This window comes from Diceros bicornis, chromosome 35, assembly GCF_020826845.1.
Source record: "Diceros bicornis minor isolate mBicDic1 chromosome 35, mDicBic1.mat.cur, whole genome shotgun sequence".
NCBI classification, from domain to species: Eukaryota; Metazoa; Chordata; class Mammalia; order Perissodactyla; family Rhinocerotidae; genus Diceros; species Diceros bicornis.
In genome coordinates, this window is record NC_080774.1 from 14,356,696 (window position 1) to 14,370,473 (window position 13,778).

Sequence of the window (13,778 nt, forward strand, 5' to 3'; positions counted from 1 at the left end):
ATTTGCAGAAGTAGAGGGAATAACAGGAGTAGAAAACCACCATTTTCCAATTCTCACCTAATAATTTAGGCAAGGAGAGTCAACAGGTGCTAAAACAAACCATACGGTTCAAGATTACCGGGGACAGGATATTAACAGGATGGCACAGTACGACCCCATGGATCTCTTGTTAATTGCAAAGAGAAAAGTGTCCCTTAGAGTGAGTCACCATCTTAGCCAAGTGACCAAACCTGGCCTAACAGGAGACATCCAACACCATGGGCCTCTGGACAAGATGCAAGGCGAGGCACACAGCATCTGACAGTAAGTGCTCTGGTCAAAAATATTAGCCTGATCCAATCAAGCTGCAGGCTTAACTTCCAGGTAACACACAACACACAGATAAGGAAACAGTGAGACAAATCCAGAATGTCAGACAATTTATAAGACAACTGGCCTAGACTCTTCAAAAATCAGTCACATGAAAAAGAGAAAAAATGAGATGAAGAATGAGCAACTGTTCTTTAATAAGAGGGATTAAACAGCCATAACAACCAAATGCAGGATGTGAATCCTGGCTGGATCATGATTCAAAAGCAAACAAACAGCTAAAAAAGTTATTCTTGTGACAACCGAGAAATCTGAACAGCGACTATTAGATACTATGAAATAATTCTTATTTGTTAGGTGTGATGATGCAACCGTGGTAATGAAGAGAACATGTCCTTATTCTTAGAAGACGCATGATTAAGCATTTAGGTCATGATGTCTGCAATATTCTTTCAAATGGTTCACCAAAAAACTAAAATCTCTATCCACAGATGAAACAGACATGGTAACTGCTCAAGGCTGAATCCAGTGGCGGGTGTATGGGGTATTCACTGTATTAACTGTTTCATGTTTGAAAATGCTCTTAATCCAAAACTGTGAAAAAAAAGTTAGCCTCGCATTAATCACCTACTGCATGCACTCACTTCACTCTTCTGAACGTCTGTTTAAAGCTTCTCTCTCTCTCTCAGACAGGCATCCCTCCCTCCAGCCGAATGTGAGCACTTAGGTGTTGTCTGGAATGACCCACGGAGCTAGGGCCCCATCAGTGAACAGGGTAGCCTCAGGTCCACACTCACGGAGCTTAGGATGGAGCACAGGAGCCAGATCGTCAAACAGGAAACCTGGCGTGGAGGCCCAAGGACTCTGGGTGGCAGTGTGCTCAGGGAGCGCAGAGCAGGGGCAGAGGACCCAATGTGAGGGCCGTGGGGGAAGGGGAGGGGTGAACAGCTTCTTGAAGGAAGTGACATTAAACACGAAGCATGACCTGAAGCATGTGAGGGGGGAGGAAAGAGCCTGTCTATAAGGGTTGACAACAGCTGTGGGAAGACCTGTCTCTGAGAAGGACGATCTCAAGGAACATCCAAGTCTGATCCGGCTGGAGTATGACGGGGTAGGAACAGAGAGGAGGTTGTGAGAGAGGGTCTATATTACCTCTGGGCCACGCAAAGGAGTCTGGTCTGCCAAGAAGACACACCTGACAAGTAGTTTAAATAGCAGGTGGCCTGGTTCGAGGTGCACGCTGGGAAGATCCTTTAGCTGTTGTGAGGAAAACGCCCTATGGGGGTTAGCCTGGACGCAGATGCCGGTTAGGAGGGTGGTGCAACACAGGCAAGAAATGTTTGTGGCACGGAGACCGGGAGGGCGACAGGGATGGCGATAAGTAGATGGAAACATGAGAGACATTCAGAAGACAGAATCGGTGCGATCTGTTGACTAACTGCATGTACGACCAGGGGGAGGGACCGAGAAGTGAGAGATGGTGCCCACGTGGCAGCATTCGATGAGAAAAGCAGAAGCAGGTTGGGGTCAGGACAAGGGAGCGGCACAATGAGCTCAGTTAAGAACACTGCTGAGTGCCTCCAAGTGCAGACGCCCAGGGGGCTGCTGGAGAGGTGGGCATGGGCCCAAAGAAGAGCTGGGGTTGAAACAAGGCTTCGACAGTCACCAGCATATAAACACTTAACGAGGCCACAAGAGAAAGGAGATGGCCCCGGGGGGGCCCTACACGTCATGTGAGGCCCTTCTCAGGGGAGCCCACGATGCAGCTCCTCTTCATCTCTGTACCTGCACAGCTGAGCACCGGGCTGGCAGGCGACAGATGCCCAGCAAACACTGAAGCCCACATAACCAGTAGCAGAAAAAGTGGACAACTATCATAGGGTAATGCAGGCTCCTCAGTTCTAAGAATTTTCTACAAGTCTCAGAATTTAAAATTAAAAAAGGCAATTTGCTAACATTACCCATAATCGTTTAGTTCAATCTCAACTTTAAGAGTGTAAAACTGACAACCAAATAAATTTTTTTTACGAAGTCATTACAATATTATGACTCGACACCTTACACTGCATGTTACTTAAGATACAATTAGAGATGAAGCCTGAATCTTCAACATGGACACTGGACAAATTCACAACACCTAAAATCAAATGCCTAGCTTTACCTACTCTAAAAAGCCCATTTTTAAGTTAACATAAATGTTTCTAGAAACTCAAATATCAAATATAGAAAGTCTTACTATCAACCATATACAATGGGCAATAATGCACATGTGAAGCCACAGACACTGGCCCGCAGTGTTGGTGACAATCCCCTTTATCCTTGTGATAACACTCTACGATGTAGACTGTGAGATGCTTACCGAGTGATTAGTGGGGGTGCAAACAGTCCATGAATCATTCCGTAATTTCCTAACCATTTGTTGATTTTTAGAAACTGTTAGTACAATTTTTCGTTTGACACGGCTTCAAAAGTTAAATCAAATCGCCAGCACCTTCCTCGGACATGGGGCGCAGGCCACCCCCTCCTGTCACTTCCCATCATACAGACAGAGATTAAGTGACCTGTAGTCTCTTGATGTGTATGATCCTCTCTCAGCTTCTGATGAACTAACAATAGTTAATAAGAAACTTTTTCTAGTCTTTTTGATCCTCTGAGATTTTTATACATCCAACATTTCTATGATTGCATTTCCTAGAATATAACACTGAGTTAGGTCAAACCTGAGGTCTCAAGTCAGATACAGAATGGTGCAGCACGATGGTTAAGGATATGGCTCTCTGCCAAGCTGCCTGGGTTCAAACTCATACCCTATACGTTAGAAGTGAAACGACCCCACGTGCTTCAGATCCCTTGTGTATGAAATGAGGATGCAGAGACGATGGTAACTGTAGTTCTCAAACGGAGTTCACACACATCAGAACACTGCCAGTGGCCGAGCATTCAGCATTCGTGATCGTTTTTATTAATACAACATACGTTGTGAAAGCCCTGACAGACAGGTAGGCATCCCACTGGATGGAGGGACAGAGAAAAGGGAGAGCCACCCTGAGGGCATCTCTGTCTAACCTGCCCCGCAGGCCCCATCCATCCCCACCCCAGGAGTACCTTGGGCTAGCCCCTGCTAGGCTGGCAGTGGGCCCAAACGCCTACCCAACACTGCTGACTCTCCCAGGTGCTCTTGGAGCCAGTGCTGTGGACTACAGTTGCCACTTGAGGGCGTCTCTGGGGGAGCACAGCTGGCTGCCAGGCTCAGGAGCCCAGAGGGTGCTAGGGTGGCTCCCCCAACAGTGTCCATTCAGTGCCCTCCAGTCCAGGCAGGCAGTACGGACAGGGCACAAGCTGACACTCCTTGCCTGGAGGGAGCCAATGGCAGTGCCTGGGAAGCAGAACTTACAGGAATTTGATTGGCACAGGCAATGCCCAATGAGCACAGAGGGCGGCAACAGCACTGGAATAGGGTCCTGGCTGTGGTCGTGACTGAGGTGGAGATGCTGTGGTGGTGACTATTTAACCTGTGGTACGGCCACACCAGTGCACACCCACCATGTTTAGCTGGCTATGGGCCCCGATGAGGTGAGCTGTGGGACAACCGCCCCCTCTGAAGAAACTGATGACCTGTGCCCACAGTATCTGAGTGCTCAATGGAGTGCTTAAAACAAGCCTGGGCGTCATTCCAGTACAGACAGAACCAGCCACTCACCTTGGGCTGCATATCTACAGGAACCATCCTCCACCAGGACATTATAGAAAGGCTGATGATGGCCATGAGGCAGGCTGTGGACGTTCATGTTTCGAATCCATTCGTGTCCCATCATGCAGGTGGGGTCCCAACCATAGATCACACAGTTATAGCCATACCTAATCAACGTAAGAACAATGGCAAATCAATTCCCGGGACCCAGTCATGACAACTATGAAAGGTATAGGCAACAGCTTGGCTTCTCTTAAGCTGACGTTTCTTTAAATTTACCTGCTTTTACTCCATGTTGAATCATTTTTCAGGACACTCCTGCCCCTCTTTATAAACTCCTCTTATTATCAGTATGGCACTTCATTTGGAAAAGTATAAACTTTCAACAAAGAGTGATGGGACAACAATGGTTAACCAAATGGAAAAAGCTATCAGGACCCAGGCCTGATAATCCACAAAGTCAGTTCTTAGTAGAACAAAGACCTAGATGTAAAATGCAGAACTTTACAAATATCTTCATGACTCGGCACAGGGAAAGATTTCTTAAACAAGGTACTAAAAATACAATCCATAAAGGAAGAGATTGATCAGTCTGACAGCATTAAAGGACCCTGATTCAAACAGACTATTAAAAATACAGGACAACTAGGGAAATGCAAACTCCGACCAGATATCTGATGAGGTTAAGGAATTGTTTATTTTATCTCAGATATGACCACAGGATGATAAATGTATTTTTTAAAAAAGAGAGAGCCCGTACCTCTCAGCGAGACCTACAGAAATAGCTGTCGATGAAATGGCATTCCGGGGAGGAGGGAGAGGTACGGGGGAGGAGACGACACAATGAGGACAGACCCTGTTAGGATAACTGCTGATGCTGGACACGGAACATCACCTGCTCGTTATACTTGTTCTCTCTGCTCTCATATATGTTTGAAATTTCCACAATACAGTTAAAAAAAAAAAAGCATGCAATAAAAGAATGAAGAACACTAGCCAAAAACTGGGAAAAGAGTTGCAACTTATCTGCACATAGAGACTAGTATACAGAATAAAGAACAACTACAAATCAATAAGAAAGACTAATAACTCAGCTGAAAAATAAGCAAAACATATGAAGAGGCGCTTAGTAAAAGAAAACTTGAATGGCCAGTAAACTCAATCTGCGTAGTAATCAGGGAAATGCAAATTAAAACCACAATAAAATCCCATTTGCCATTTACTGCATAAGTGCATTTTTAAAGGTCTGCCAGTAACACAAGTTGGCAGGAGTAGGAACTCTCGGCTCCAAGCCTGCTGGTGGGATGTAAGTCAGTATAGTCGCCCTGGATACAGTTTAGTTTCGCCTAGTAAACCGACCATGAGCATATTCCACGACCCAGCAGACCCCTACCCACAACTCACACTCAAGGAGGGCGAGATTAAAAGATGGGAGTGAGGACAACGAAGTGTCAAACTGACTACACTGGAGCCGTTTTAAATGGAGTCAGAGCTGCCTTTCCAGAGAAACCACCTGCTGTTTGGAACCCTGGACTGGGCCAAACCTTTGGCCTGGGCCACAACAACAACTGTTTTACATGCAATTGTTGGCGAAGTCAGCAGGAGAATGGACGTCCTGGTCACAAAGACTGAGGACATGGACTTTCTGAAGATAGAATCAATGGTCAATGTTTGGTCAAGACTAGCTCTCCGCCTCCAATTAACATTCTTTGTTATACAACCTCGCTCCTTTGCCTTTAAAGGCCCTGACTTTTACTCCCCAGTGGGACACTATTTGGGTTTCTACCTGAATCTGTGCTCCCCGGAACTGCAATTCTTTGATCCCAAATAAACGCTTTGCCTCTTAAACTGGTTTCTGTTTTTGCAGGCTGATAGAAGAAACGAGAGAAAAAACTCTTTGCTTACAGTTGCTTCCATCTTCCCACAAAGAGAAGGGTCAGACATCTAAAGGTCACTAAAAACATGAGAAGCTCTCCCAGCTAGGAAAGCGAGTTCCTTCTTAGAAAACAAGAAGGTTAAAGACACGGTTCAGCTTCCAGTCCTTCCATTGGGGACACCGGCCGCTGCTTCCAGGCAGGTCCCCTTCCAGGCGTCTCACAGGTGCTCGTGTGTCCTCTGCAGCCCCAGGGGGGCGGACGCCGTGGGCACTCACCTCTTATGTTTCATAATGAGCCCAATGGAGTAGCAGACGTCTCTGTGCTTCTCGTGGGACCGGAGCTTCACCTCCACGCCCACCTCCTCCTTCTTGCGCTCAATGTGCTCTAACGTGTGCTGCACCAGATAGCCCACCGCCCCGTGCTGCCCGGGGTCGAGGGTCTGGATGTGCTGGAGGATGTCAAGCACCTTCAAGACAAGACAGAAAGACTAGGAGATAATATTTTCATTTAGGCCTTTTCTTTTTCACGGCATGGGATTTAGACCTACATAACCTGAAAAGGGTGGCAAGGCGGGGCGTGCTGATGGCCCAGGTCCCTGTGACCGATTGGCTCTCTCACCCAGTCAGCGCTACGTATGACGCCCAGAGTTGGTTGGCGTACTCACTTCTAATACTGGGAACAAGCCCCAGACACCCAAATGCAGCCAGCGTGAACGTGAGGCATTACTCAGAAACACGGTGGACTGGAAGAAGCATGAGGTCAGGAGGCAAGGTCTGCCTTTTGCGTGCACGTTTGGATTAGGTGAACTCTAAAAGGTTCCAACATTCTTGGTCAGTGTGGGGGTTCAATTTTTTATACAGAGAAAGAAAAGAATTTTGGGAATGCAAACTGGTGTAGCCTCTATGGAAAACAGTATGGAGATTCCTCAAAAAATTAAAAATAGAAATACCTTATGATCCAGCTATCCCACTACTGGGTATCTACCCAATGAACCTGAAATCAACAATCCAAAGAGGCTTATGCTCCCCTATGTTCATCGCTGCATTATTCACTATAGCCAAGAAGTGGAAGCAACCCAAGTGTCCCTCGCCTGATGAATGGATAAAGAAGATGTGGTATATATATACCATGGAATACTACTCAGCCATAAAAAAGACAAAATAGTCCCATTTGCAACAACATGGATGGACCTGGAGGGTATTACGTTAAGTGAAATAAGCCAGAAAGAGAAAGACAAACAGTGCATGATTTCACTCATTATGTGGAAGATAAACCAACACACGGACAGACAGAACTGTGTGGTAGTTACCAGGGGCTAGGGGGGTGGGGGGTGGGCACAAGGAGTGGAGGGATGCACTTATATGGTGACTGATAAACAATAATGTACAACAAAAATTTCACAATTAAAAAAAAAAAAAAGAAAGAAAGGAAAGAAGTTTAACCTTCCACTCATGAATTGGAGGAAAAATACACGCTAAGCTGTTTCAATCAAGATCAAGAGGATAGGGCCGGCCCCGTGACTTAGCGGTTAAGTGCGCGCGCTCTGCTGCTGGCGGCCCGGGTTCGGATCCCGGGCACGCACTGACACACTGCTTCTCCGGCCATGCTGAGGCCGCGTCCCACATACAGCAACTAGAAGGATGTACAGCTATGACATACAACTATCTACTGGGGCTTTGGGGGGAAAATAAATAAAATCTTAAAAAAAAAAAAAAGACCAAGAGGATGTCTGACAAAGCTGCCTCAGTGCTGCCTAAGATGGAAGGGGTCACAGACAGGCCACTGAAGCGATGCAAATTAGCTCAGTTACGATGTTATACTTGAAGAACCAAGACATGTGCATCAGGGTTCTGAAATCCCACTGGTCGTTTCAACAATTTTAACTCACAGTGGAATTCAGTAATCCACTGGGCAGGCAGAAACCACACCTCTGTGGAATTTAAATGACCAGGTGGTAGTAGCAGAACTGCCTGACTCCTGACTCCAGGGTTACATTCTTTCTACTGTACCTGGTGCCTCTGCGGGAAAATACAAATTCAAATAAAGTTAAAACACACATACAACATTCTCTGGCACCCCTTACATTACAGCGTTTAGCAGCATTCTGACAGGCTTCTCCTTTGGAAACTGGATCGCCTCCTATTTACTGACTCCTAAGACAGAGCAACCTGGATTCTAGTCCCAGATCTATCAAACTAGCTGTTTTTACCTTCGGATTAGTCTATTCAATTATCAAATGATGATTAATAACTGCCCTAATTCCTGATATATTTTGACCCAGTAAAAGTGTTGTGAAAACTAGTTTTATGCAATGTAAGATATTATTATTCCCAAACCCAATCTTGTCTTCCAGGCTGAGATTTGCAGGATCTCAATATTTACTGAACACTTATTCTCCACTGGTCACTGTGGCAAGCCTGTCACATTTTTAAATTTCATTTAATCCTCCCAACTTGAAGGCCAGCAGTACGGTCACTGCCAATCTCCAGAGAAGGAAGCTGGCTTGGTGAAGGTAAGTCACTTGCCTGAGGTCACAGGGTTATGAAGATGTGGAGAGAAGATGTGGACCTGGGGCCGACTCTAAACCCCAGGTGTCACTCACTGTCACACCAAAGCAAGAGGAGGAGTATTTTAATTAACTGTTATGAAAAATGTCAAACACATAAAAATGGACAGAATGGTATAACCCCAAGTGCCCCAAACCCAGCTTCAATCAATATCAGCTGAGAGCCAGTCCCCATCCACTTCCCACCTCCAGGAGTGTAACTGTAGTTTGGGGGACACTAACAGCATTTATTCTCTGTAGCTAACAGCATCAGATTTAACAGTAAGCTTCCACTTACTATGCTCGTGTAATGGCTTTCCTTGTGTTCCCCTCTGTAGTTCCAATTAGCTACTTTTTACCACACTTTCAGTACATTCTACAGACACAGCTTCCCCTCCTTTCCTAGCAGACCCTCTCCAGCAGGGAAGTGAAACAGACATAACCTGGAATCTTCAAAGCTCAAAGGAAGTCTTGAACTCAGAGTAGCAGAGGAGGAGATGTGGTTCAGGGATAATTACCCTCTCCTTCCCTTGATGTGTGGGTGACAGGTGAAGAGAGAGGGCAGAAACGGATAAGATACAGCGATATGGGGTCTGGTGTGTTCCTGGAGCAGTGCTGACAGCTGGCACCATGTCTCCACCAATGTCTAGGCCTAGAATCCCAGAGTCCACAACTCTTGGGGTAAAGATCTTCGAACTGGGGGTCTATTACTTATAACTGGCAAATGTTTCCTGTAAAGGGCCAGCGTGAATATTTTAGGCTTTGTGGACTCAACTGCTCACCTCTGCCGCTGCAGCTGGAAGCAGCCAGGGAGAACAAGCAGACAAATGAGCACGGCTGTGTGCCCATAAAGCTCATGCACAAAACCAAGCAGCTTTGGGCCCACGGGCCGTCATTTGCTAGCCCTGCTCTGCCCACTAAGTGCAGGTTTCCCCTGAGGATCTCTCTCAGTTTGTGGCTCCATCCTCGGGGTCTGCTTGTCTGTGGGCTCTGCTACTTTTGGGGCTTTGGCTACCAGGTGCTAGTGCTGGCAGCCCCCGCCCGGTGCTCCACGACAGCGGCACTCGACGGCTCCAGGTCCTATCAAAGTCAACACACCCCAAACCGAACACTTGCTCCACCCCCGAGACAGGTCTGTTCTTCAAAGACCCCCTCTGTAAGTGGCCACACAGTCACCCTTGTTGGGAAATCTGGATACCCTCTTTGAGCCTTCTCCTTCACTCATATCTAATGAAGTTCTGTCGTTTCTTAATCATTCATTCAAAAAAACTTATAAGCAGCTACTGTAGCAGGAACGGTGCTGAGAGTAGGGGACCAGCCACAGTGAAGAACGAAAGAGACGTGGCCCCTGTCCTTAAAGAGCACGGTCCAGTGGAGAGGACGAGGGAACACACAGCTACAGCACACTCAGACTGAGTTCTGTGAAAGGGCAAGCACAGGGCTGGCACGAGGGGAGAGCCTGACCTCAGGCCGGGGGCCAGAGAAAGGGTTTCAGAGGCAACGTTGGAGCTGAAGCTCGGCAGAAGTTAGCGGGCAGATGGAGTCGAGGGACAGGGAGAGGGGTTCTAGGCAGAGACGCAGCACGTGCAGAGGACTGACGCGAGAGAGCAGGGGCAAAGGGGGACGTGGCCGCGGCGGCGCAGAGTACAAGGAGGCTCAGGCCGGCAGGGCCAGGCCACCAAGAACCCGGTGTTCACACTGGAGAGAATGAGGCTGATCTTCAAGGCAATGGGGGAGCCACTCAGAGGGTTCTGAGCAGTGAAGGGACACAATTGACCTTCTATTACTCTGGCTACAGTGTGTAAGACGGGTTCAAAGAGCAGAGGGAAGGAGAGCACTCAAGAGGCCTCTGTAATCTTCTAGGAGTCAGCCATGCACAGATGTGCACTGCATCTGGACAGGGTGGTCTAGAGCCCAGAGTCTAGGCAGGAGACCAAAGATTCAGGAGCTGTCAGCTACAGATGGTAACTGAAGCAAGGAGACTGGGTGAGATCACCCGGGGGGGAAGGTGCAGAGTAAAAAGAAGTCCAGAAAGTACTACGCAGTGTGGAGCCTTTAAGGGAGAGACAGAGGGCAGCAACTAGCAAGAGCCTGGGAACCAGGGGCCACCGAGCCAAAGGACCGGAGTGTACTGGGTGGGGAGCGGCCCCAGCGATCAAGATAAGGAAGACAAGTATCTACGGGATTTGGAACACGGAGGATGATTTAGCAAAACGGGGTCATTGGCTTCCTAGGCAAGAGCAGCTCCATGGAGGAGGGGAGGGAACGGGTCCCTGTGTTCTGAGGAGTGTGTGGGAGGCGAGGCAGGTGGCCGTCACACAGTGCGGTCACACGCATGGCCAGTGGGCAAGGATCTTAGCCGTGCAGGGGAGGAGAGATAAGGAGGCAGCCGCGGGGAAATGCCAGCAGGGCTGTCCTGGGAGCGCTTGTTGTTTTTTTTTCCCCAAGATAGGAGAGAGCTGAGAATGTTGAATGCTGACGGCAGGCAGCAAGAGAAAGCTGAAGATGGAGGAGGAGAAATGAAGGAAAGCAGTGGTCCAAGGAAAGGCAGGAGAGTGGGATCCGAGCACAGTGGGGGTTTCTGCCTTGGAAAACTGGAGGGACATCTTCTCCACTGAAACGCAGACAAAGAGGGAAGGGATAACTACGCTCAAAAGGACGGAGGTCTGGCCGCAGGAAGGAGAAAGTGCTCGTCCGCTGGCTTTCTCTGAAGCAATCCTGCCTTAGCCCACTGTCCCACGCGGGTAAGGCACGTGAGTGGGCTTGGGCGCCAAACTCCTGTGCGGGTGACCTCGGCAAATCACTTAACTTCTTGGTGCTGCCTCAGTTTCACTGTTTGTAAAATGGCAACAAAACAGCATCCACCCCACAGGGCTGGAATGAGGTGTTCAGTGTTAGCAACTTTTTAAAATTTGCCTATCCTACACTCTTTCCGTCACAGCCACAACAACCCTGGATTACTGCAATAGTGACCAAGTGGACTTGTATTTCTCAACTTTTCCTGATTTAATTCTGTTGAAAACAAGGTAACCTTCCGGTCTTCCAAGTTTGGGAATGCTTCCCTTTACCTAATCAAGTCAAACAGATTCCAAGCCCTCCACACTGATCTCACGCTCGAAAAAAGTATATACACGCACTCACTTGTACCTATGCACGTGTACATGTATAGAAACCCTTGTTAGGCTGACCTCCTCTGCAGACACCAAGCTCTGCCACCCTTGTGCCATGCGCAGGCTGTAACTGCAGTGACCTACTTTTCTGCCCTCTCAAGGTGTTTCCCATCCTTCGAGGTCCCCTTTGAATCCTTCCTTGGGAGAGGAACCTTTTCCACTTGCTGCAGCACCCCCTGGATTCATCCCTAGTGGGAGGCCCCAGTTTTCCTTCACCGTCTTGGGTGTCGTCTCCCTAGCTGGAGTCCATGTTTGTTGAGGGGAGTGCCCGAGGCACTGAGGGTGAGCCACTTTTCATTCCTGATCTCTGAGTGAACGGTGGGTCGAGGTGCTAGACCCTAGCAGCAAATGAATAGCTGTCGTGAGGAATAATGTCCTGCATGTAACAATCCTGGAACTTGTTTCAGTGACATTTGCTGGGCAGAAAGGCAAACTTGACCATCTAAGGAGGATACAAAGGTAATTCCACAGGAGGCAGGGTTAAAGTGTGGGCACTAGACCGAGTTAAGTCCTCAAAGGCAAGGACACCAGAGTGCCTGCAGACCTTCCCCCAAGGGGATGTTAGCCTCCCCCCTTCTAAGGCTGGCGTGTAATGTAAGTATAGAATTTACTTATAAAGTACTGTGCTTTGAAAGGATCTCTGCATTTTACAAGTTATCACGACATTCCTTAACTAATCTAAAGTAAAAAGTGACAAGAATTAGTTATGTATATCATAGTATTAAAAACACAGTGAAAGAATAAAAATAAACTATTAAATTCTGGACAACAGGGTCCTGGGAAGCAGGGGTAACTTCAGCAGAGAGTCTAGTTTTCCAGCAACTCTTCTACCAGATCACACAGATGTTCTGGGAGGACATCTGTTACCTGGGCTACAGGTGACACCCTAAGATAGGAGCCTGGGGATTTTCTTGCTGATGTGTCCTTTCTCAGAACTATTGTAGATCTTTGAGGTTGTGAATAAATGAGACTATTTACATCTAAGCAATGTCATTTAGACTATTTACTTTCTCAGGGAAGATGTTATCACTCTCACAATACAGGCAGATGATTTCACGGTGATGTCGCTATGAGAGCTCAGAATTCAATTCTCTCACCAGGCTGTTCTAAACACACAAAATGGTTATTAACATATTCCCATGGAAAAGCAAGTGCATGACGGAACCGCGCCACTGCTCCTGCATGTGACACACTACTGGACTTCCACACCTGCCGCACCCACGGCTCGCTGAGGAGCAGCTCTGACCTCAAACATGGCAGCCTTCTGAAAGTGCTTGCTGCAGGCCACAGGGGCCGCTGAGGAATGCAAGTGGAACAGCACCAAATCCAACAGTTCTCAGAGACGTAACCAGTCCTTAACTAGTCCAGCAGCTGGACCTGAACACCCCTAAGACTTAATTTTCCCATGTCAAGCAGAGGTATTTATGTATGGTCAACGGAGTCACTAACAGCATAGCTGGAGGGTGACCATTTAAAGTCATGCTTCCCCCTGCTGAGTCAGGGTGACGTGGGGAAAACACACCTGTGGGGCACCAGTGGGTGAGTGGTGGCATAGGCCTTCTTGTTCTGGGAGTTTAAGGCGCTGACCACAAAGAGAACTCTTCGGCAATATAACCAATTTTTTATTAGAATAAAGGAGACAAAAAAATATCATTGATGGGTCGAGATAGGGAGACTTTGAATAAATTTGTGTTTATCCCCCATGTTAATACAAGGATAAACTTGTAAGAGCCTCCTTTCAAGCTGGGATTTCCCTCTCTAAGGCAAGTGCAAAGCATCAAAGTAAAATAATTACCTTCTCTGGCCAGATTCCCAGGTGGAAGTAGAGCCGGGCTTGAAGGAGGAGAAGCTGCACCTGGTCCGGGTACATTGCCAGGTACAGATCCAACGAGTCTCTCAGGAGCTGGTACGACTGGTCGATGCCTTCCCTAGGAGGGGTAAGAAATCTGTGTCTTACCCTGCCTGTTTCTGAGCTAAGACCCTCTTGTTCAAGGCCCAGGTTTTAAAAGTAACTGAGACAAATCCCACACGTTTTCTGATTCTGATACTTCTCTGTTCAGCTAACAGTTACAACGCTCTCTTTTTTTTGGTGAGGAAGATTGTCCCTGAGCTAACATCTATGCCAATCTTCCTCTATTTTTCCTATGTGGGATGCCGCCAGAGCGTGGCTTGATGAGCAGTATGTA

At 47.6% G+C, this 13,778-nt stretch overlaps 1 protein-coding gene across 2 annotated transcripts in view; it reads right to left on the reverse strand.

The window, feature by feature from the left end:
* FBXO21 (F-box protein 21) overlaps nt 1–13,778 on the reverse strand; it is a 38,007-nt gene that overhangs the window by 5,171 nt on the left and 19,058 nt on the right. Inside the window, exons 9-11 of one of the 2 annotated variants that reach the window (XM_058531514.1) lie at nt 13,388–13,520; nt 6,153–6,343; nt 4,010–4,167 (exon numbers count right to left, since the gene is read on the reverse strand). In XM_058531514.1, the coding sequence (XP_058387497.1) occupies nt 4,010–4,167; nt 6,153–6,343; nt 13,388–13,520 (482 nt within the window). Of the gene's footprint in view, nt 1–4,009; nt 4,168–6,152; nt 6,365–13,387; nt 13,521–13,778 lie in introns of both variants that reach the window. The other variant, XM_058531513.1, reaches the window with a different exon arrangement.